This window comes from Lynx canadensis, chromosome F2 (genome assembly GCF_007474595.2).
Source record: "Lynx canadensis isolate LIC74 chromosome F2, mLynCan4.pri.v2, whole genome shotgun sequence".
Classification (NCBI taxonomy): domain Eukaryota; kingdom Metazoa; phylum Chordata; class Mammalia; order Carnivora; family Felidae; genus Lynx; species Lynx canadensis.
In genome coordinates this window covers 72,922,852-72,947,838 of record NC_044320.2, presented here as the reverse complement: position 1 = coordinate 72,947,838, position 24,987 = coordinate 72,922,852, and the positions used below count along the sequence as shown (strand labels likewise).

Sequence of the window (24,987 nt, the reverse complement as noted above, 5' to 3'; positions counted from 1 at the left end):
TTTAGAATTGAGTGCTAACTGGCTATTTGACTGGATTTTGTTATTTTTCCCCAGAACTACTTTGTTAGGCTCAGCCTTCACCAACGGGATACTTTATTTTTGGTAAATAAGGAGTGAATATTTTTTTCAATGGCTGGGATCTAAGGAATTCTTTAAAAGTATCATACATATTATATTATACCATCTGAAGTGTTGAACAGCGGCATACTAAAGACAGTTCAATGAGGAAAATACGAGACTTCGGAGTCCCAATTTGCTGTCCTATTGCTTGATAATGTGACTTGACATTTGGTTCTAACATTGCTTGATTTCACTCAGTGTTTATAGAAACCTGTCTGCTTATCATTTTTACTTTGTACAGGAATCTTCTTGCCGTCAGAACAGTGGTAAATAAAAAGCACTTTTCTAAAGGCTTATTTAATTGTTGCTGTAGTGACTTAGCCTATTTGCTCTGAGGAAAAAACCTCTCTCTGCCCAGCATGGCAAAGCACACGCACTGATGAACTAGCAGATTAGTAAGAAACTCTTAAAAAAGCAAAAAGTAAGTGAAAGCAGGGACCCAAAGGAGTGAGCCGAGTACTGAAGCCAGCTTTTGTCTTCAAGATCGTTGCTGAGCCTGGTAAAATTGAGTCAAAGGTTCAACAGATAGCAGACAAAGCCCATGGCTGACTGAAAGTGAGGTGCTTAACAAGAGGGTTCCTATCAAAGTCAGGACAGAAAATAACTAGACTCTCAGTGCCAGGGTGTGATAAAACAACTTCCCCTACGAGCGCCCTCTCAGAACCTGCAAGGACGATACTGAATGAAGAGTGGAAAATATCTTTTGTGATAATTCATGGAGAGAAACCAGCATTTGTTAAGGACTGATACCCTGAATGCGTTCTACTTGGGTGACCTGGAAAGACTTCAAGCCAGGAGTGGTTCTAGTCATTCCCAGAAGAACCCTCCTGTGCATAAGGTCCGATGGAATCCTCATCAAGTTCTAATGAACATCAGCTTTTATTCTAGAAGCCAAAAAGCAAAAGCAAAACACGGCATCAAAAGCAAGAGCCAGCAGCAGCTATGGATGATAGAAACTGACCTCCAAAGACCGAAGGTGCTGGAATTAGCGAACTGTCAAAGGAACAAAAGGGTGACATATATGGATAAAGAGCAAGCAGCTAAAAAAACAGCCCAACCAGATTTGAGAAAGAACCACATAAAACCAGAAATACAAAATAATTGAAATGAAACCCTTAATAGGTCGTCTTTAATTTCAGATCACATCTAGCTGAAAAGAGAATTATGAAGTGGGAAAATGACATGAATAAATTAGTCAGAATATAAGACAAAGGGGCAAGAAAGTGGAAAAGATGAAAGAAAGTCTAGCGCATAATGTATTAGCATTCAAGAATGAGAAAGGAGCCAGATGGGACAGAGGCAAATATCTGAAAAACAATAATGGCTGAAAATTCCCCGGGACTGGTTTAAACAGAAATATTAAATTCACGGTAAGTTTAAAGACCCACACACATCACAGTGAAGCTGCCAGATGCCAAAGGCAAGAGAAGATCTTAAAACCAGTCAGAGAATCAAGGCAGACTGCTTTCAAAGAAAAGACAGTGGAGCAGTAGAATTCTCGAAAGCAATCATAAAACTCAGGACGCAATGGAGAAATAGAATATCTTCAATATGATTGAAGAGAGTCACTAGCAACCTAAAATTCCAGACACAGGGAAAGTAGTTTTTAAGGCAATCAGGGTTCCCATATTCCTCGTGAAAGCAAATTAAAAAATTTTTTTAATGTTTATTTTTGAGAGAGAGAGAGAGAGAGAGAGAGAGAGAGGACGTGAGCAAGTAGGGGAGGGACAGAGAGAGAGGGGGACACAGAATCCGAAGCAGGCTCCGGGCTCTGAGTTGTCAGCACAGAGCCCGACGTGGAGCTCGAACTCCCAAACGGTGAGATCATGACCTGAGCCTAAGTCGGGTGCCTAACTGACTGAGCCACCGAGGCGCCCCTCGAGAAAGCAAATTTTAAAGGCATACGGAAAACGGTATCAGGTGCAAGAAAACACTAAATATGTAGAAATAGCTAAAGGAAAAAAGACTGTGAAAGTGCTAAAAATAATGCTTCATGGAGTTTACTGAATGACATAATTCAATTAAATTATGATTGAAACAACAGCAATAACTGCTCTGCTATAAATCTGAAGGAGGGGTGTTTGGAGTTAATATAAGAGTAAATATATTAATCGATGTTAGAATTTTATGCATTGGTGTGTCAGAGGCAGCTACTAAATGGAGAGAAAGTACAAAATTTCCCATATTACAATGTAAAATTATGGAATGAGTGAAATAAGAACAATCTTAAAGAAGGTAAAAAAGAGAAAAAGGAACATGGAATATGTGGGAGAAATAGGAAGCAACATACTTAAATGGAGAAATAAACCCAAATATTTTAGGGTTTATATCAGTTTATATCGATATAAATAAAGCCAGTTTTATTTAAAAGTAGGGGCACCTGGGTGGCTCGGTCAGTCGAGCCTCTGACTTTTGATCTCAGCTCAGGTCATGATCTCACGGTTTGTAGGATCGTGCCCCGGGTGCCTTGGGCTCCGCAGTGACAGTACAGAGACTCCCTGGGACTCTCTCTCCCTCGCTCTCTGCCCGTCCCCTGCTCGAGCTCTCTCTCTGAAAATAAATAAACTTAAAAAAGGTAAAGAATATCTAACTATATGCCATTTACAAGGGACCCATGTAAAACTTGACGATACTTGAAGTAGAAAAGTCGAAAGTACAAGGATGGAGAAAGATAAACTGTGGCTCTTAGCCCGTAATTTCCCGAAAGGGAAAAGTGTGCTAAAAATATACTTCTAATGCAGATACTTTAAGTGTCTCGCAGTGTCTGTTGTATTACAAGTGCTGGATTACAGGCTTAGAACCACAAGCTCCCCAAGTTTATGTTTCTTTGATGTTTTACTGTACGTGTAGTTTATGACCTCAGGCTGTCAACACAGCCCCAGAGCAGTCGGGACCACGGATAGTGTTTATAAGGTGATAATTTATTTTACTGATGTATTTGCAATATTTCTCTCTGTCACAACAAACTCATTTCATTTCATTGTTCAATTAGATAAGCTGGATTTAATACCTAATTGCTTACGAGAGCTCAAAGTGTGAAGAGGGAAGCTTTAAAAGCTTTTTGTTTTTTCCTGGCATGAGACTAAGTATTCTTTTTTAGTTCTCTTGTTAGAAATGATTTAAGTGATCTTTTTGACTTAATGCTCTTTCACATTTAACGGGAGCTGTTGCAGTACCTTCCATATAAATCCTGCTCGTGGATAAAGGAAAAAAATGCCAGTTTAATCTTTTGATGAAGAGTGCTTGCACATTTTCATCAGAGGGGTTTCAGGCATTTAATAAATATAAGTTGAATGAATGGGGAGGAAGGTTTTGAACTGGAGAGAAGGTGAAGAACAGTGTGCGGAGCTGGAATTGGAAGGTAGGTTTTCTTAAGATGGAAAATACACTTAAACCAAATATGAACTTGGGGCGCCTGGGTGGCTCAGTTGGTTAAGCGTCCGACTTCGGCTCAGGTCGTGAGCTCACGGTTCGTGAGCTGGAGCCTCACGTCGGGCTCTGCGCTGACAGTGAGGAGACTGCCTGGGGTTCTCTCTCTCCCTCTCTCTGCCCATCCTCCCCTTGTACACATGTTCTTTCTTTCTCAAAAGAAACAAATACACTTTAAAAAATAAAGTAAATATGAACTTGACAATATGTGTATAGACAGAGAGCCGTTTTAAGAAATGGCTTCTTAAGAAAAGAAATCATCCCCAAGCTTTCACCCATGGACAATTCAAAAATATACCACTAACCGAGTACCAATTCTACTGTGCAATACTTATACTTCATGATGAGCTGTAAGTTATTTTGAGATGTGGACGTTGAATGACAGGATAGGATGTGCACTGGTAAATTTTCACACCAGCCGGGTATGAAACATACAAACTCACGCCTCAGCAACATTACAAGACACAGACCTTATGGGCCAATAGGAATGGCAGAATCCGTGAATGTTAACTCTATGAATTTCTGGCTTCTACTCAGTCTTCTACTCATATATGCTGAAGAGTGTGGAAAACGATATGGTAAGTCAGAATAATCCTGCATACCACTTACTGTCAGAAGATGCTAATTTTGCACTAATTTCCTGAAATGTCAGCAATGGATACTGATAAAGATATAATCTAGATGCACAAATTGATCTTTACTATAGGAAGAACATTGATTTTTTTTTCCCCCTCGTAATATAGTACATAGCATTTATGTGTAGGGAATTCACTTGAATTATTCATGCTTCATCCAATATCAAAATCACTGGCCACAAACAAATTCTTGGTGCTCACCTTTAGGCCAGGTACCTATCAACTGTTAGATACTGCTAGAATAACACAGGTTTTCTTAAGAATATTATTTTGTCCTCTCAAGGACCAGCTAAAGGGCGGGCTGTCACTAGCCCCATAAATTATTTATGTCATATCAATTAATCTCCGGCCTTTGTACCTTACGGGCTCACGGACAATAGGAATAAGCTGTGCAGGTGGACAGGACCAGCATGAGCAATGATGTTTGGCTACACAGCTGTCCTAAAGCGTCCCCAGGATTTGTTCTAATCAGGGGTAGTAAGACAGCAGACCTGGAAAGGACTGTCATGAAGGAAGAAGCCTGTATCCACAGATACCTAGAAACAGAAGGCACAGCACACGGTTAAGGGGGCTTACGAGGCAGACACGGAGAGAGGGCAGACCGTGGCCCAGAGCCTTGCTTGGGGTTTTTGTGGGAAGGGATGGGTGAGGCGGGGTAGGTACGCTGAATAAGGCTTGGACAGTTTGAACAACATCAGTGAGCTATGGGCTACAGAGGTGGTTCCTAGCTGTCTAATCCTTGGTCCGGTGGAGATATATCGACTTGCCGTGAGTTTGACAAAGTGAACGACTAGGGGTATGTGTTCGGATTGGTTGGTTTGTTTATCAAAAGTGTGCTCACAGGGGAGTCATGTCCTATTTCTTGGAATTAGCGAGCCCCAGGAGATGTAGTGTTTCCAGGATCAAGGCCCACAAGCCAGAGCATCAAGAATACTGAGAATAAGGGGTGCCCGGGTGGCTCAGTCGGTGGGGCGTCCGACTTCGGCTCCGGTCACGATCTCGTGGTTTGCGAGTTCGAGCCCCACATCGGGCTCTGTGCTGATAGCTCGGAGACTGGAACCTGCTTCGGATTCTGCGTCTCCCTCTCTCTCTGCCCCTCCCCCATTCATGCTCTGTCTCTCTCTGTCTCTCAAAAATAAATAAATGTTAAAAAAATTAATAGAAAAAAGAATACTGAGAATAATAAATTATAGTCGATGCAGCAGCCTTGTCTTGGTCATTAGGCTAAAGAAACGTAAGTCACTATTTATCTGTATCTTTAAAAAACTAATATAGCAGGGGCATCGGGGTGGCTTAGTCGTTTAAGTGCCCATCTCAGTTTGGGCTCAGGTCATGCTCTCATGGTTTTGGGAATTTGAGCTCCACCTCGGGCTCTGCACTGGCAGTGTGGAGGCTGCTTGGGATCCTCTCTCTCTCTCTCTCTCTCTCTCTCTCTCTCTCTGCCCCTCTCCTACTTGCACTGTCTCTGTCTCTCTCAAAATAATTAAATCGACTTAAAAAAATTGTATAGCTATTGGAAAGTTATCCATATAGGTCAGATCCCCACCAGGTTGTTTTTGGTAGCATGCTGACAGATTAATTTCCCCTAAAATAAAACTCTTGTAAAAGTCAAAAGAAAACAAAGGGCTGACACAAGTGACGAGTCATTAGTAAGATTAAAGGAAAAAGGAGGAATATGAAATAGTCCTGTAGCTGTGAGTATTTTGCATGGTAAATGGGCACAAGGGTCCTTCCCAGAAATGGGACAAATCTGGAAGATGCTTGACTGATAACCAAGGTAATGAAAAGATTATTTTGGTGTTTTTGAGTGAGAATGCACTTGGGTTTGGTGCAGACATTTAAAAAAGCTGTCCGGGGGGCGCCTGGGTGGCGCAGTCGGTTAAGCGTCCGACTTCAGCCAGGTCACGATCTCGCGGTCCGTGGGTTCGAGCCCCGCGTCGGGCTCTGGGCTGATGGCTCAGAGCCTGGAGCCTGTTTCCGATTCTGTGTCTCCCTCTCTCTCTGCCCCTCCCCCGTTCATGCTCTGTCTCTCTCTGTCCCCAAAATAAACAAACGTTGAAAAAAAAAAATTAAAAAAAAAAAATAAAAAAGCTGTCCGGGATATTTTAAAGATCTAAAAGCTTCTGCAGGTAATTTTCCAATCTAAGGACACTTAAGGCTTAGCTTCCTGTACAGATAACTTAATGTGACACAGAGGGAGAGACAGACAACCATACTGGCATGGGGTTAACAGAAAGTAAGCCAGGAAACACCCAGGCTTCCGCTAATGGAAGGGAGTCATAGAATATCCCTGGTCCTTACCTTCCTCATTCTCAGTATGAAATGGTTGGAACGAATAATCTCAAAGGTTTGATCTAACCATCATGCATGTGCGCATGCACATGTGCGCGCACACACACACACACACGCACACACAGCCATCACTGTATCCCTGAGATGTTGCCTTTTTAAAATAAGATTGTTAAATTAAAATAGATGCTTTTGAATGGTGAATTAAGCTTCATTTTGGATGTTGAGTTCTTTTTATTTTTTTAAACTTTTTTTTTAACGTTTATTTATTTTTCAGACAGAGAGAGACAGAGCATGAACGGGGGAGGGTCAGAGAGAGGGAGACACAGAATCTGAAACAGGCTCCAGGCTCTGAGCTGTCACCACAGAGCCCGACGCGGGGCTCGAACTCACGGACCGTGAGATCATGACCTGAGCCGAAGTCGGCCGCTTAACCGACTGAGCCACCCAGGCGCCCCTGGATGTTGAGTTCTACAAGACTTATTCTCCCTACTCACGATGCAGACCTCATATTTTGTGGGTGAAATCTACTTTAATGCTTCATACATCTGTATTTAAAGGATTTACTGGGGACTGAAAAATGTAATTGGAAAAGCAAGTGATTTAATCTATTCAGTTTGTAACTCCATGCTTCTTAAAAAAGTATGTCCCCCACCAACGTTTCTCATTTGGATGATACAAACTTGCATGCACCACTGGTCAAGGAAGGTGTTAAAGAATACTCCTTTTAGGCAACAAGCATTTCCCATAGGTCCTAAAAATGGCCTGGTCATACCTTAGAGGTATCATCACCTTCATCTTCATGCACTGAACTAGACGGGGAAGGAGTTGCAGACTTGCTTCCGGGTGGAGATGGGGAGTTGTGGGGGACACTGCTTCCTCCCATATTCAGGCCAAGCTGAGCACTTAGCTGTGACTGGTTGATGGTGGTCAGCTGGCCATGCTGCATCATTCCTGGCTGCTGCCTGATGTCTGCAGGCTGACCCCTTGGTCTCACGGCTGCCATCTGAGGGTGGGAGCTATATTGAGTTCCTTCTGGATTCCGTATATCTTGCATCTACCAAAAACAAAGATGGGAATCATTTTTCACAAACATATTTCCAGAAAAAAAAATTTTTTTTAATTCTTTAGACTTCGAAAACTCTGTAGAATGTCTTGCTGAACTATGCATATTTCCACCTCAACCCCCAATCCCTCTCTAGCGTAGAATAACCCTAACATATACATCACCTTAAAGCCACTGTTACCAAAGAATAGAACTTGAGAATTCAGTCAACATCCCATTTCATTACTCAAGACCTGATTAATTATATTTACTTTCTTAAAGACATGCAAACGTATATCATTAGTAGATATTTATGACGTAAGCTTCAAAAATGATGCTTCTTAGAGTCTCAAAATTATATAGTTATTAGTGATTTACAGCATTGCAGCCATTCGTGAAACACTATTTCTTTTATTCTGATCCCTTAAGAAAGGTTTTGCGAGTTAAGTGTACTACGATTCTTAGTTTAATTCTATATAGGCTAGTTTTGGCTAAAATGATCTACTAACTTCCAGACTCAGAACACTACAGGCTGGTATTAACCAATTGATTAATTGACTATTGCAATGGTTTGACTGCACAGTCAGATTTGAAAGTAAAGCTCTAAAGTTGCAAGGTCACCATATTAATCCATTATGCTATCTGGGTCACTGCTTTTTAGCCTTAATGAGACTCACTCTTGTAATTCAAGCAATGAATTTTGTCTCTGCAAGGATTAGAATTAAAAGCATTGGAGGATGAAGCTCTTAACGTATCTAGAGGTCAAATGTGTTGTATAAGAGGAGTATGGTGGATTTCACTTAACGTTTCTCTGACATTTTCAAACTTAAACTAATGAGTATTTTGCCCTGCTTATAGAAGTGGCTCATTTTTTTCACTCTGAGGGGAGTTGGGGAGTTCATGCAGGTAGAGGATTATAAAACAAGAGAGGGGAAAAAAGAAAAAAATGGAAAAAAGAAGGGCAATGAAGAGGCGTCTGGTTAGTTACATTTCAGAACTGAAAAAATAAAATTAATAATGATATCTTTTTCTGTTTCATTGAAAAAAAAATCCCACATGGTGTCAGAATGCCCCATAATTGCCTGTCAGCATATGTTCCCATGACATAGAAATACTGTAAAGGTCAATTAAATTACTTAGCCATAGGCTTCTTTTTGTTTCTTTCGGTAATAAAATCATTGTCTACCAATGTCGCCTAGTCATTTTACCAACCTAGTTAGATCTATCTGAAACTGAAGGTGAGACTGCAGAGGTGTCTGCTTGCATTGGAGGGGCAGAGTGAGAGGGAGGCACAGAATCCGAAGCAGGCTCCAGGCTCTGAGCTGCTGCATACAGCCCGACGCAGGGCTCAAACTCACGAACCATGAGATCACGACCTGAGCCAAAGTCAGACACTCAACCGACTGAGCCAGCCAGGTGCCTCCCCGCTTTTTTTCTTTTTTAAGTTTTTTTTAATGCTCCGACTTGGTTCTATGTATCATCCTACACTCTGGCTCTGGCATCCTACACTCGTGGTAAAGGCTTAGGTCAGCCCCACGGTTTTGTATTTGATGCTCTCCAGCAGCAAAAATCAACATTTTTTCCAGAATTTAAACTGTATTTCTCCAACCCTACTACTTTTTATGTAGTCCATTCACGTTGTCTCCACTCACATTTACTAAAATGTTTTCTTCTCCCTTCATAGTTGTTCGCGTCACTTACATAATTTGATCTTCCTTATGAAATCATACTAGCTTTAACAGATACCCTTGAAATTGTGCCACTAACAGAGGGTATCATAAAAATTGAGGCCACTTTTGAAAGTACACAGAAGAAGCAGTCTATACTAGGTGGCTTTTCTTTTTCTTTCTTTCTTTCTTTCTTTCTTTCTTTCTTTCTTTCTTTCTTTTTTTTTTTTTTTACTGTTTTTTTGTTTTTTTTTAATATGAAATTTATTGTCAAATTGGTTTCCATACAACACCCAGTGCTCATCCCAACAGGTGCCCTCCTCAATACCCATCACCCACCCTCCCCTCCCTCCCACTCCCCATAAACCCTCAGTTTGTTCTCAGTTTTTAAGAGTCTCTTATGTTTCGGCTCCCTCCCTCTCTAACCATTTTTTTTCCTTCCCCTCCCCCATGGTCTTCTGTTAAGTTTCTCAGGATCCACATAGGAGTGAAAACATACGGAATCTGTCCTTCTCTGTATGACTTATTTCACTTAGCATAACACTCTCCAACTAGGTGGCCTTTCAAGCCTACTTTCTAATGTTCTGGAGTCCTACTGTGTTTTTTTTTTTTTTTTTTTTTTTTTTCCATAGCATGTAGAACACTCTCTTATTACGGGCACAGAGTTGTGTATGTCCATAATGGGACTGTCCTATCCAGGGCAGCTTCCTCTCCCCAACCCAGCACATGTTCACACATACACATTTGTAGGAAGACACATTTTTCTAGCCTTGTAAATTTAAAATGTTTATTAGCAAAATCCTACCTTAACTAAATCATCTTTCCAAAAGTTTTTGACTAATTGATAACTTTATTTCTCCTTCATATAAATCCTGTTGCAAAGCATGACGGTTTGTAACCTGCCTGTTTGGAGCCCATTGCTTCTTACTCTTTCAGAAATATTGTGGTTTTAACATGATATTGCAGAGGATGATTTTTAAATTGACCTACATACAGAGTTTCAGATTTATGACTACAACCAAGGGTCTTCAATGGCCTACAATCTCATTTTATGGCACCTATCTCCCCCACCATCTTGTAATCGGTCTACTTGTTTTCTCGTGTTAATTAATGTTGTAGACAGGCCTCTGAATACTACAATTTGTATTCTCACCTTTGTTTTATGAGTGGAGGAAGGTGGGCATCACTAAAGTGGGGTAAAGAATGACTTTAGGTAAGGACAATGAAGTACTCAACAGGGTACCTCTTTCTCAGCAAACTCATCATTAGTCCGAATATCATGTCACCATGATATTAGGCCAGGCAGGCAGCAGCTTTAACACTGAATCAAAGAATAATTTTCCTGTGTGGAGGGTGAAACGCACAAATTGGAGAGCATAGCCATCTCTTCAGTGCTCAGATGCATTTAGGAATGTCAGATATTAACACCCATTTCCATATTAGTGTTTCCATTTTACCTTGCGCTCACGGAAGTCAGTTCAGTATTAATCATTGCCTAATGTATAATATGGGGAAAATTAAACTGGGTGGAGTCTGATTATTGACAAATAAGATTAATTAGTTAGCTCATGAAGGTAAGCAAATGTTTTGATTACTGGTTTCCTTCTAGAAAGATATTGATTGACTACGGTCTTAATGCCAAATATAAAACTTCGCCTCGCAAAATATCATTTCCGTTAATTTCCAACATTTTGAACGTATTGTGAATAGTTCACTTAAGTTATGTTTAATAACAACTGCTCTTCTCTTTGATTCTTCTTGACTCCTTCACTGACTTCTTGTCTTCCTACAACTCTCCACACCTAAACTATTTCCCAGCATTCTGCTTGAGTCACATTTCGTCCACCCCAAAGTTTCCTTTCTCAAACTGGTACTGTGCGTCCAGTTTCTGTTGATGAAACCTTCATCCTCCCTGTCATCCCTACTCAAAGTGTTTTAGTCACTTTTGATTCTTTCCTTTCCTATCCGTCTTGTGAGTTCCACTGAGTCTGCTCAAAAAGAACGCTTCCATCTGCCTTCTATTCATGTCCACACCCATTCATGTACTTCATGAATGCCTTCATCACCTCTTCACTTGCAATGGTTACTAAGCTAAGAAGAATCTCTTCGCATCCACCCTGAAGAGTACCGCAGAACCACTCTTCATGAGCCACAGGCTCAAAACCTTCCCCGTGATATCTGCCTATCAGATTACATCCAGACTCTTCAGCGTGTCATGAGAGGTTCCGAATAAACCATATTCCCTATGACTATCCTTCACACCTTTACTGCTCAGCCAAACCCAATTAATTGCTCCTCTTTGCCTATGTCTCTCTCCCTTGAACGTATGTCTTTGGCTGCGTTGCTCTTCCAGCATTCAGTAGCCATTTTTTGAGACTTTGCTGTCAGAAAAATTTAAAAAACGGTTAAAAAAAAACCCCCAAACTTTGCTCAGTGATCTGTGGTTTGTTCAGTACTTTTATCTGTCAAGCGTTATTATTCCCCTTTGAGGCAGCCCTATAGAAATGGCTGCTCTGTACAAGTCTATTGAGGATAATAGAGTTTAAATGATCTCAGGTCTCTCTACCAACAAAGATCAAAGTAGAAATGAAATCTGCTCTACATATTTGTGCTTTTCTCAATTCCATAATGCTATTACCACATTGATACTATTTAAACCTTAAATACAGTTTAAAGGCAAGTTCAAAAGTCACTTCATCTACAAATCTTCCAGAACCTTCTTCTTCTGAACTGCTAAAGCATTTTGTCTATACTTTCTTTATGGGACACCACTTGTAGATTTCTTAGTCTACTATGTATGTATCTCCTAGACAGTATTCTTCATTAATGTGCTTTTCACATTAATGTGACTAATGTGTTTTTCAATCCCTCATGAGATCTCTTTTAATTAAATTAGGCATTCCGAGTATTCAAAAAATGTTTGCTGAGTCAGTATATAAGTGAAGAAATGAGTACTATCTGTAGAAACCGACTAACCAGTTTGATGAGTTTTCTCTTTTTCCAGTGAGCTGCATCTAACATCAGTCCCGACTTGAATAATGTCTGTTTCCCTTTGTGGCAGAAACCCAACAAAGGGCGCTGCCTAGCTTCATCTGCAACTCTGTCGGGCCATGTGACCGCGTTCTGGCTAATGAAATATAAGTGAAAGTATTGTGTGGGTACTTCCAAGAAATGTCCTTAAAGGGAAAGGCTCACCGTCCTTTGTTCTTTCCTGCTGGCAAAACTGTGGGTGTGATCGCTAGAGCTTGGGGAAATGTCTTGAACCAAGAGGCATCGCCTTGAGGACGTTGGCGGCACAACAAAAAGATGTTTGAGTGTTTGATTATTCTGAAACTACAAGACCCTGGACAATCTACTTACTGTGGGAGTCTTTAAAGTGAAAGGAAAGTAAATGTCTGTCTTTTTTAGAGTTATTGTCATTTTGAGTTTACTTTTACGTGAGGTTCAACCTAATCTTAACTGATAGACCCTCATGGATTATAAGTGCAAAAAGGCAGGGATAGAATCTCTTTTGTTTACTAGTGTAACCCTAGTATCTAGGACAGATCATGGCAGACCATAGGTATATATAATATGACATATTTCTTGAGTGACACTGACTAGATGTTGAGGCCAGGTACAATTAAGATTAATGATGCGGGCTTCCCATGAGCAGTATTAGACATCTTTGATCTTTTGGGAACTTCATTTGCTAACTTCTCAGCACTCGAGCATCTCCAAGCTACTTTCTGATGTGTTTATTTCTCATTTTGTTTATTTCAAACCCAGTGAACTTCATTTTTCCATGGCTAAAAGTCCTTGGTATTGTTAGCATTTTGCTTTGGAATGGCTCTTAATATCTATCTTCCCTTTGGGGAAACTCAATCCACTGAAAATGGGTGCTAAATTTCACTTTTCCTGAGAATCACAACTGTTTCCTTAAATTTTACAGTTTGCTACTGAGGACTGATGTGGTCCTACAATTATGGGAGCTAACAAATGTCAATGAAAATAATGGAGGAGGATTACAACGATGAAGAGAAGATGTCAACGGAGTTCTTTCAAAACCTTTTTTCCATGAATGGAGAGCAAAAGCTCGGGTAAAATCACTTAGGAAACCAAAGCAGATACCGTGTATTCTCCCTCATGACCTGCCTTGTGATCCGGGGCTTGGTCCTAACACCACGCTCCCCCCCATTACCGACAGCGTTAAAAGCTCCAGGTTGAGGACGGTGCTCTAGCGGGGGACCTCAGGTATACTATTTGATACATGTTCCAGACTGCGTTCGCACTGTCTTCTCCTTGGATTTTCTTTAAAGGGGTGGGGCGGGGGGGGGGGGAATCCCAGGTAGCTCATTTCAGATTATTTTTAAAAAATGAGCAATGTTCTGGTGTAGCAGCCATACCCCAAAGCCAAAAACCAAACACTTGGAGCAACGCATCAGTGACTGGACGGTGTGCAGACTGTACACCCGGACGGCACCGGAAGAAAGGAAGGCCTGCATTTCAGTGTTAGAGACCGTGTGAATTCACCATCCTTCCAGAGTCTGTTTTCTTCTTTCAAATGTCAGCATCCCTTCCCAGCCCAACGTGCAGGCCTTGAAAGCTATCATTATCTCTGCCTCTAGCCGACAATCCATATCAAAACAGTTGTACACATAAAACCCTAATGACGTCTTGGCTCTCTCTGCCCTGATCCAGCTGTTTGAGTGAATAGCAGTTGGTGAACAGAGCCTGGAACATGGGGAGCCCCGAGGCCTTATTTGCTAATGTGGTTTACCAGCTGCTGCTTTCTGTGGTCTTTGCTGGCAAGGCCTGGACGTGTGCCAATTGCAGCAGGAACAGCAGAACGCGAGGAATCTATGAAGCTCGTCCATTTACCCCTGTCTGTCAGCATTTCACACCCTTCACCGTTGAGCGCTTTCCCCGGGGCTATGAGGGGACCCTGCTGGCTTAGGCTGTGACAAGGGCTTACTCTCGGTTCTATCAAACACATACCGTCCTTAGCATCTAAAGAAAAACTTCTGAGCCTGCTGTTGGTAGCACATCGAGCCTTACGTGATCAATCAGGCCAGGAAGACCAAGTAGTTCCCATTTTTCTCAGGAATAATGCACTCTACGAGTCTACGAGAAGAATGTAAATGTTGATATTATTTAAGTTCCCAATTTGATTACATATTTTTGCCAGGGATTCAATTAATATGTAAATGTATACACCAGAATGAATGCGTGGCTAAATTTAATAATCAAATTTCATGTATTATTTTCCTAAGTGCATATTCCAAGAGAGAGCTAAATTATTTGTTGTCCAAACAAATTAAATAACTCGTTTCTAGGTGATCTCCATGTGTGTTCTATTTATTATTTAGAAACGTGTAACTTAAATAAACTTCGACAGTTTTGCTATTAGACTTCTGACATTGAACATTGATAATGTCAAAAGGGGAAATCTGGAAAATACATATGCAAAGCACATGCTGTAGTTTTAAAGATTAGGAAAAGTGAAGTTCAAAGGAAAGATTGGATATTTTCATGAACATGTATTTTTATCTTCAATATTGAGTCAGAATAACTTGATGGAATTGAATTTTCTTCCAAAAGACAATGTGGATAAACAGGGCTCAGATTTCTTCGCAAAACACTAAAATGGGATATTTGTAGTTTAGTTAGGGTAAATAGTAATTATAAAACTAATTATCACAGGAAAGCAAGAGCTCTGGAGTACAATTCATTAGATATTTGCCAAATGGAAAGACATAGCACTTTCTAGAACCACCATCATAGGGAAAGATGAAAACTACCTCAATAAAACAAATGGTCAAGCCCATGGGAACTTCCATAATGCCTAACCTTCCTCCTCCCTCAGACTGGGGTCTCTCCCTCATTATGGCCTCTTCCATGAATGGGACCCTTATCACTCAAGGGATTTGATGTGTTAGAGGAAAACACCATTGAAAGTTTTAAAAGTCAGGGCCAATAATTATACTGGCTAAAGATCATTTCACCAATTTTCAATTTAATCAATTAAATTTGTGTATGCTCTCCCAGGCATGAACCAAAGATCAGATGCTGAAGGGCAGATAGCCACAGTGGGGGTGTGTGAGGGTGTGTGTGGGGGTGTGTGGGGGGATCCGCAACTTCTCAATGTCCTCATCGTCTTTGCCAGGTCCTGCCCCTGTGTAACCAAACTTGCCTTCTATTTCCGTCACATCCGCTAGATCTAGAAAGCATCTTATTGCCCTTGTGTGTGCATCTGGATTGATCCGTATAACCAACCGGACAAGCAACTTTACGCCATTTTTAAAAATTCCTTTTTTCTTCCTTTTTCTAGATGTGAGGCAGTGTGCCATCGTAGAGGGGACCTTGCTCATGACATCATCGGGCTGACTCTGAATCGAACGATGTATCTTACTTTTAACTGAATTGCCTCTCGTTTTCCACCTCTAAACTAGGGATAATGATTTTTCAACAACAACTATTTATTGGTGCCGACTCTGTACCAGCCACGGTAGTTGGGGCCACGTTAACAATGGCGAGTGAGCACGCTGAAATCTGTCCTTACACAGCTCACTTTCAAGAGGGGGAAGTGTACTGACCTTAAATGCTTGCTCAAGGATGGGTTAAAATAAAGACTATGAAGATGTTCTGTCAACTGTAAACCTATTTTTGACCACCCGGGTCACCTTTAGTGGAAGATGGAGATGTTTATCTTTTGGTATCCTCTGGAGTCAACTTTCCTCAACTAGTCCTAGTTCTTGGTGAGCCACTGACATAGTTGTGACCAGGCATTCTGGTAGCCAAAAGCTTGTATCCATGGAGATCGTCTCCAGGATAAGCTGGGCAGCTTATGTCAGAGAGCACAGGGTTTCACTGTGAGAAAGTCAGTGGCCCAGATAAAGGTTGAACTTATAACCCGGATTTTAATAGCTTCCCAATCACAGCTAACAGGCTAACTGGTAGCTACAAAGTTCAAAAAAATTTAAATGCGTAAAAAGGTATTCGAGGTCACAGTATACTCTTCTCTCCCATTAAACTCTGGACATATAATCCCCTCTTTGGATCACAACCTTGGCCAGAAGGTTATGGGGTATAGTGACACACAGTCGGCAAGATATTTTCCACTCAAATTGAGGCATCCATTTCTGATTGCTTCATACCAATACTATTCGCCTCCTACTGTTACTGTTAAACTATCAACGTCAGTATTAACAAGCTGACATTGTGCTCCAGTGTGCCCTTGACAGGACTCTTCTGTCTGGCTCAAATAAAAGAAACATGCAAATGTACAACAGGCAAGCTTGACTCTTAATTGACGAAGAGCATCTCTCATGATTCCAATTAATGGCATACGATGAAGACCGACTAAAAGCTTTGTCTCATCCGAAAGGGTTTAGGAGACCATCTGGTCGACTCTCTGGTTCCCCAAATACCTGAATTGGTAGTACACCTCTGGTAAAAGGAGTCTATGAGTCGGCACTGGGTCTACCTGTGATGTGAGTCGATGAAGCCCCTTATTCATATAGATCGCGCCTTTCCTTTTGCGTCTGCACCACAAAGTGGATGCAGCGCTTTGTTCATGGAACTATAATCTTATATTAAAGTGTACTCAAACATGCTAATGTCTGTTCACATCTCTGCTTTGATGTGCCAAAAGACGGGACTGAATAATGCGCCTTATTTTCAGAATACTTTCAAAGGATTGCGTGCATGGGAACAAAAAGAATGGATTGGAAAGATAGGTGACAAGAAATTTGGTAAATGCTACGAGACACGCCCTATGGGATTTGTGGTTTATCTACGAGAAATAGCTCTGTGTATTTATAGCATCACAAGTCAGCTGAAATGGTTCTTTATACTATATTTAAACCTGAAAATTTAACTGAATTTCATACTTTCCACTGCAATGTTAATGGGATGCTAGTAAAAATGGAGATGTCAAGTGGAATATTGACTTCTTAACATCAGTTCAGAAAGTGACATTTGAGTTCTTTTAGAGGCTCTTAAATCATTAGATACACATGACATTCACTTAAAAGTACATCTCAAGAAGCAAAATTAAAACCTTATATTCTGCTTGAGCCCGATAGCTTTCTTATGCAGAATATTTGTATGTTCCTAGGTTATTGGGGACTTGAAGAAAAGTACAATTTTAAATTAGTATTTTATTATGGAAATCTTCCAATAATCCTTTTAATAATGTATTATAAAACATTTAAAATAGCATGAAACCAAGATAGGAAAAGGCTAGAAATCCTCTCCTATTGAGTATAATATTAATAATTTGGTAAAATCAGTCCAGGAAAATTACCATGTCTTTCAGTTCCTTTAAAGTGTCTGACTCTGTAAGTGACCTTAAGCTCCTTTAAAACAATTAAAAAATTCAAATATTTGGCTGCCAAAATTTTATAGCATGTTACATAATGGGATGAATATCGTTATATACAGTCTTCATAATTGTGGGTATACCTAATTTCGTTAATATTAACATTACTCATTTATGCTTTTATACACTTTGAGTTCTGTAAGGTCAAGGTCTCAAAACTAATCATAAAAACTAGTGACTGCTATTCATGCTAATATAATAACCCTTTCTCTAAAACAACTGCCAATAAATTTCATTATAAAAAGTTATTAAAAGGGTTAAAAACCTATTAAATGTCAAAGAATTTGCCTGACTCAAACTTCTAATAAAGAAAGAGAATAGGCTTTCTTTCTGAATTATTTAAATCTTTACTGACTGTGCACTGAACCATGAAATTAGAAAAGTGTTATTAGGAGTGTTCTCTGGTTTTTATAAAAGTTGGAGCCCAGAATGTATCAAGCCACAGTCTTTAACTAGACTAGTTAAAGCAGTAGGTTTTTAATCCCAAATACATGGCTTCTACTGATATAAAGGTCATAATTAAAACTCTATCCTGTAACTTGGTGATAATGAAATTATTATTGGAGAGGCAAACATGTTCATTTAGAACATATGAGCTACATGTTCTAATTTTAATTTGGACAAATGTCTTCAATTTTGTGCATCTTTCAATGTCCACTAACATAGAGCCACACAACCAATAATTAGGTTTTAATAGTGACTAATTTTAAAAACACTAATGTTAACAATTTGAATTATCTACCATTTACAGGTTTAACGTCTACAAAATCTATGTTGAAATTAGGTAATTATGGCATAAAGAGTTAAAACGGATCACAATTCTGCATGATTATAACCCTGTGTGATGATGACATAAGTTTAGGTATCAGTTGAGTGGCTCAGTCGGTTAAGTGTCCGATTCGTGATTTTTGTCTCCAGATCACGATCTCACGGCTTTGTGGGTTCAAGCCCTGCACTGAGCCCTGTGCTGGCCGTGCATGGCCTGCTTGGGATTCTCTCTCTCTCTCTGCCCCTCCCCCACTTGTGCTAGCTCTGTCTCTGTCTAAATAAACTTTAAAAAATTTAGGTATCAATTATAAAAAATAGCTAATATATCTTTCACATTTTAAATCTATTTCTCCAGGAAATGACGCTTAGTACAACTGATTTAAACTGGTCGATACCTGACAAACAGATAACTGTCCGCAGATCAGTCTCAAGTGCTCAGCGACAGCCTTTGATAATTGTGGTCTTAAGTTCTTTTGTTAATAATATCTAACGCTTACGGGTCCTACCTGATATACTAAGCACACTGCCTTCTTTAACCCTCACAATAACCAGGTGAGATCATCAGACCCATGGAGGACCAAAGGCTCAGTGAGAGGATCACTCAGCTATCCAGTAAGTGAACCAGCTTATATTGGTCACAAGCTGCCTGATCTCCAAGCCTGTATCATAACCATGACACCTGTGCTCCGGATCCAGTATATGAGCTGATGCGTTAGATGTTCTTTGAAGGAAGTTTAGCTGAAAGTGCTTGCTGGGGAAGATGCAGCTAGAACCTAGAATGACTGAATCCACTGTGCTGATGCTTTGGGTAGCAAATTCAGTCCGAAGTGTCTTACTGAACACTTACTCTGTGCCCGGTACTATGATAAGTCATAGGGGAAATTAAGGCAGATAAGACTGTCCCTATGATGGGAGAGCTCACAGGGTAGGGAGACATACTATAATACAAGTCCGAGGGGGTTAGTTGCCATAACCAAAAACACACCCCGCCTTAGGATTGCAGAGGAGAAAGGGTGGTTTCCGACCGCACTGAAATGGACAAATGATGTTGCAACAAGGAGTCTGTCTGTGATGCATTGAAACTGCTGTGAGCACCACTGGGAACTAAGAATGCTTTTAAAACAAAACACACGAGCAAAAGCAGAAACAGACCGATAAAAACAGAGAACAAGCTGATGGTTGCCAGAGGTGGAGGCGGGGCTGGGCAAAATGGGGGAAGGGAGTGGGAGCTACAGGCTTCGAGCTACGGAACGAACAAGCCACGAGGGTAAAAAGCACCGCACAGGGATTACAGTTAACGGTGCTGAATTGGCGTTGAGTGACGGCAGATGGGGGCCACACTTGTGAGCATAGCACGCTGTCTAGACTTGTCCAGTCATCACGTCGAATGCCTGAAGCCAAATGACATTGTGTGTCAGCTGTACTTCAACGAAAAATGTTTTCAGCGTGTTTTTAAGAAAAATTTAATGTTTGTTTATTTTAGGGAGGGAGAGACAGTGCCCGAGTGGGGGAGGGGCAGAGAGCGACAGAGGGAGGCACAGAACCTGAAGCAGGGTCCAGGCTCTGAGCTGCGGGCACAGAGCCTGACGTGGGGCTCGAACTCATGAACTGCAAGATCGTGACCTGAGCTGAAGTCGGATGCTTAACCAACCCAGCCGCCCCAATTAAAATTTTTTTTTTTTTTTTAAATAGGAAGTTTTTAAATAAGAAGACTTTGGAAAAGTAGAAATAAGTGGGAATTGAATTCTGGAGGCAATTATTATGGACACTAAGATACATCGTTTGATTGTTAGATGGTCTACTATACTTGCTCTATTTTCATAAAAGTAATGATTTATGTAAGATAGTGTGAAATAAAATTGAACAAACAAAAATAATTGTGTGGCTTTTCCACTGAATTCAACCTTAACAATTGAACACACAATCAAATCACATTTTTAAAAAAATGTGACTGAGGGTAATCTGATGGTTTGATGCCCGCTTGAATTGTCAAATGCTTTATCTTCTAAATTTCAGGATTGCTAGAGACTTTGTCTGTAGTTTCCAGACTCTCTGTCAATATATATTCTGAGGTATCCAGTTGTTCTAACTGAAAGAAGCCAATAAAACACACTAACATTTGATGCTCTATTAGCAGAGACCATTTTGTCAGCCCCTAAATATGGGCCCACAGTTTCAAAAATGATGTGGGTTATTACACCTGCTCCTAAATCACGTTATGGGCACACCAACAGTAGTCATTGTGATCCAGATCTCTAGCTACAAATGCTGCCCCACAAATTATGCTTTCTCAGAACAACTGACTCAAACATTTTGATCAAAACTTTTCTTTATATTGCCCCACTCGCCAATCGGTGCCATTCACTTCTTAGTGACATAAGTGATCCAGAAGGAAAAAGAAAAACAAAACACTTTGCAAGGGAGGTAAGAATGCACGAGGCTTCCTGTGGTCCAGGCTGGGCTCATGGATTAATTACGTGAACGCTTCACAACTCTCTGAGACACAAAGGAAAGAGTACAAGGAACAGAAAACAGATTCACAGTGGGGAATGAGCACTGAGTGGACCTTGTCTGCTTAGAGAGATGTTTCCTTTCCCTTTAATAGTAAGAGACTAAATGGGTGCTTGATGGGTTTATGAGGGCTGGTATCAGGAATTTGGAACAGAAAAGATCTTTCTGCACATTGCATTCAATTTTTGATAAAGACAACTTTTTCCACCTGCTTATTAATCATTAAGTGGTGTCTCTCCCACTTGTTCTCCGTGAGAAAATGGATGGCTGGGACTCTAGGGAGCCATTGACCTTAAGGCACGGTAGGGGGCGCATTCTCAGCCATAGTCTGTAAAGAATTCATCCACATGAGGGTGATGAATCTGTGTTAGATTATAATCATTCTGATGTGTGCCCTGAAAAGGAGGCTATCTTAGAATAAGAATTCAATTAAGTTAGCAGTAGCTCTTAATATTCATGCCCATAATCTGGGTAACATAATTTCAGTAAAATGTCTAAAAATTCCTAGGAAAGCAGGGGTCCTTTTTCACTGAAATTTAATTTAGTGTCTTGGTATTTTGTTTTGTTTTAATTCTTGCTGAAAACTGTTCTAGAATGCCTTTGCCCACTTTTCTGCCCCGGGGTAAACATCGATTCTAAATGAACTGTAATAAATATTCTTTTTATCATGAATCTTGAAAGATTTCAAGAGCATGAGTTTTTCTCTTAAGAATTACTTTGCTATTTTGCGGTTGTGGAATGTTGACTTAACATTTGCTGATTGGTGGACATACCCTTTCTAACGAATGCATTTCTGGCCTTTCAGGTGCTTTGTGCAATAAAAGTAAGATAAAATAAAGTGGCAGTTAGCCGAGAAGCTTGCTTGGATGGACTCTTGTTAATAGTTAATGTAGGTTTTAATCTTCCAGGGGGACATTTTTAAAAATTAGAAGTAATATTCAATTTGTTATTTTATTATCTCATTTCCCAAATTTTAGTGATAGCATTGACATATTTTAACAAGAACAAACAACTACCATCACCTCGGATAAAGCCTAACGTCTATTTTGAGGCTAGATCCATATACTAAGAGAGCTATATAAACAATAAAATCCTGTATTGTAAACATTTACTTGCATATAGTTCCATAGAGATTGCTGTATGAGACTACTATGCCGATGAACCGCAAACATTTCAAGGCCACCAGCATAAAAATTACTTGCTATGAAAACTTGTGGCAACAAAGTAACTGATAAAAACAGCTGTTGTATTAGAATTTACTTTGGAACACATCGACTTCTATTCTTTCGATTCTTTTCTTATACAATGCCATGGGAGAAGCTTAGGTACATTTTTTTCCCAAATGATACCCTGCATCCTCAAAAAGTGTTAATTGGCAGAATGGCAGTTTGGAATATAATTAGAATCTTACTGATTTGTCAGTTTTACGTATTGATTCTTGCAACTCTGCTGTCCTTCATTCCCGGATAAAAAAAAATAACCCAAATAACAGTGCCAAATCAAATAGCTGTTAAGGACGTTAAATGTATGTGCCACTGAAAGGCAGGATATTTCTTGTAAGTTATGAAAAATGTACTTTGCTCATGGGTAAAATGTAGTTTAATGATATGGAAATAAGTTCATGCTTCTTCTATATTGTATTTACAATTTTGTGTCTAAAACATATTTATTATCTCTAGCATAATTGTACGGCCACAAGATGACAGCTCCAATAAATGGGAAAAATCTCAATTACATTGATCAACTGAAGGAAAAGAGAAAAACTCGCATCATTAAAGTTTAGAGCCTATTACAAGGAAGCAAGAAAGAATATCTACCCTGCAGTTTTTAAATTCAAAACCATCTGATCATTTTTCTGCACCTACCTTTATAGAAGCTAATAGAATTTTTCAGTTACAATTTATTTTCTAAAGAAAAAAAGTGCTCTTGGAAAAGACAGAAGTCAGAACCTTTAAAAGTGTGCATTGCATTTTATTTCCCCTTTCACAGGCCAGGAGTATTTTAGTTCAAGACTATAAATATTTATATGTTAATGTTTTCCTTTTTTAAAATGTTTTTATTTATTTTTGAGAGAGAGAGAGAGAGAGAGAGAGAGAGAGAGAGAATCCAAGGCAGGCTCTGTGCTGACAGCACCAAGCCTGATGTGGGGACCAAACTCGCAAACCAAGATCATGACCCGAGCTGAAGTCAAACACTCAACTGAATGAGCCACCCAGGTGCCCCCCATGTCTCCCTTTTTATTTATTTCTTTTTTTCTTTATTTTTTTAAATTTTTTTTAACGTTTATTTATTTTTGAGACAGAGAGAGGCAGAGCATGAACGGGGGAGGGGCAGAGAGAGAGGGAGACACAGAATCGGAAGCAGGCTCCAGGCTCTGAGCCATCAGCCCAGAGTCCCACGCGGGGCTCGAACTCTTGGACCGTGAGACCATGACCTGAGCTGAAGTCGTACGTTTAACCGACTGAGCCACCCAGGCGCCCCCATGTCTCCCTTTTTAAATGAAGGTTAGGGAGATAGCTCTGGGGAGGCTTATGTTTCTTGCCTTCCTCCACCAAAACTTTTGTTGGATGCTCACTATTTATGACACAAATGGAGGTGCTGGGATGGATTTGATAGAGTAGAGGGCTGGGGGAACTAAAGAGTGGGAGTGGGGGGACTGGAGGAACTAAAGGGGGAGGGGTCCAGATGGACAAGACTCTACCCGTCAGCCTCAAGGTCACTCTCCTCAGAGAGGTCTGCCCTCACAAACCTACAAAAGTAGACCCATCCTTCACCCAGGCATTTTTTTCACAGCATAATAACCGTGTCTAATTATCTAGGGTGAAGCTCTGCAAACCTTAACATCCACATGAGTCCCCAGATATCATCTTAAAATGTGACTCGGATTCAGGGAGTCTGGGAGGGGACAGGGATTCAGCATTTCTAACAGTTCCCAGGTGGTACCAGTGTGCCCTACTCAGTGTGTTTCTGGATTGACTCCCCTAACCAGAATCCAAATTCTGAGGGCAGGGTCCTTTTCCTGCGTTTTTTACTGCTCTGTTCCCAGTGCCAAACTCAGGTACCCTGAAGAACCGGGCTCAGAGGAGAATTTTGCAGTAACAACTGAATACCAAACCCTTTGGTAAAGCTCCAAGCTCTCCTGGAGAGTTTTGGCCATTGTTTGTGGATTTCTGTGCTAGTTTTCACGCTAGGAGATTACGGCCCAGAATCACCAACTGACAGTGGGCGACTTTGACCTGGCTTTTCTGTGGGTAGACCGATAAGAAAGTTATTTCTTGTAGGTCCGAGGTGATTATGAATTAATAGGGGATCAAGAATGGAGAAGTCTCCATCCATCAAACGTGACAGAACTTGTTGAGTAAAGTGAGAATAAAACCATGCCTCTTGGCCTTCAAAAGTTTTCAAATTCTAGGGGAAAATCCTTCTAAGATACTTAAAAATTAGTATCTAGAATTTCGTAACATATTAAAAACTTCTAAGAAAGAACAAAATGAAAATAAAAGTACAACAATAAAATTGTGAAATGCAGCCAAAGCAGTGCAAAGAGGGAAACTAATACCATGAAATGCATATATTAGAAAAGAAGAAAGGTCTAAAATTAATAACCTAAGCTTTTTATCTTAGGAAACTGGAGAAGGAAAAGCAATTTAAGCCTAAATGTAGGAGAAGAAAAGAAATAATAAAAATTAAAGGTGAAATCAATGAAATTGCCAACAGAAAAACAATATAAAAAATCAACAAAGCAAAAAGCTACTTCTTTGAGAAATCAGTAAAATTGATAAAGCACTAGACAAGCTAACTAATAACAAAAAAAGAGGGGACACTAATTACTAATATCAGATATGGAAAAGGAGTCATCACTACTGATCCCAAACACATTAAAAGGGTAATAAAGGAATGATATGAAAAATTCTATGTTCACAAATTTAACAATTTATTTTTTATTTTTATTTAAAAAATTTTTAATGTTTATTTTTGAGAGAGAGAGAGCATGGGAGGGTGAGGGGCAGAGAGAGAGAGACACACACACAGATTCCGAAGCAGGCTCCAGGCTCTGAGCTGTCAGCACAGATCCTGACATGGGGCTGGAACCCACATGACCTGAGCTGAAGTCAGACACTTAACCTACTGAGCCACCCAGGTGCCCCACAAATTTAACAA

General features: G+C 40.2%; 1 protein-coding gene across 1 annotated transcript in view; it reads right to left on the bottom strand.

Annotated features, from left to right (window-relative positions):
* Positions 1-24,987, bottom strand: part of TOX (thymocyte selection associated high mobility group box) — a 306,391-nt gene that overhangs the window by 42,649 nt on the left and 238,755 nt on the right. The window contains exon 4 of the mRNA XM_030303852.1: positions 7,249-7,530. Within this exon, the coding sequence (XP_030159712.1) occupies positions 7,249-7,530 (282 nt within the window). The remainder of the gene's footprint in view (positions 1-7,248; positions 7,531-24,987) is intronic.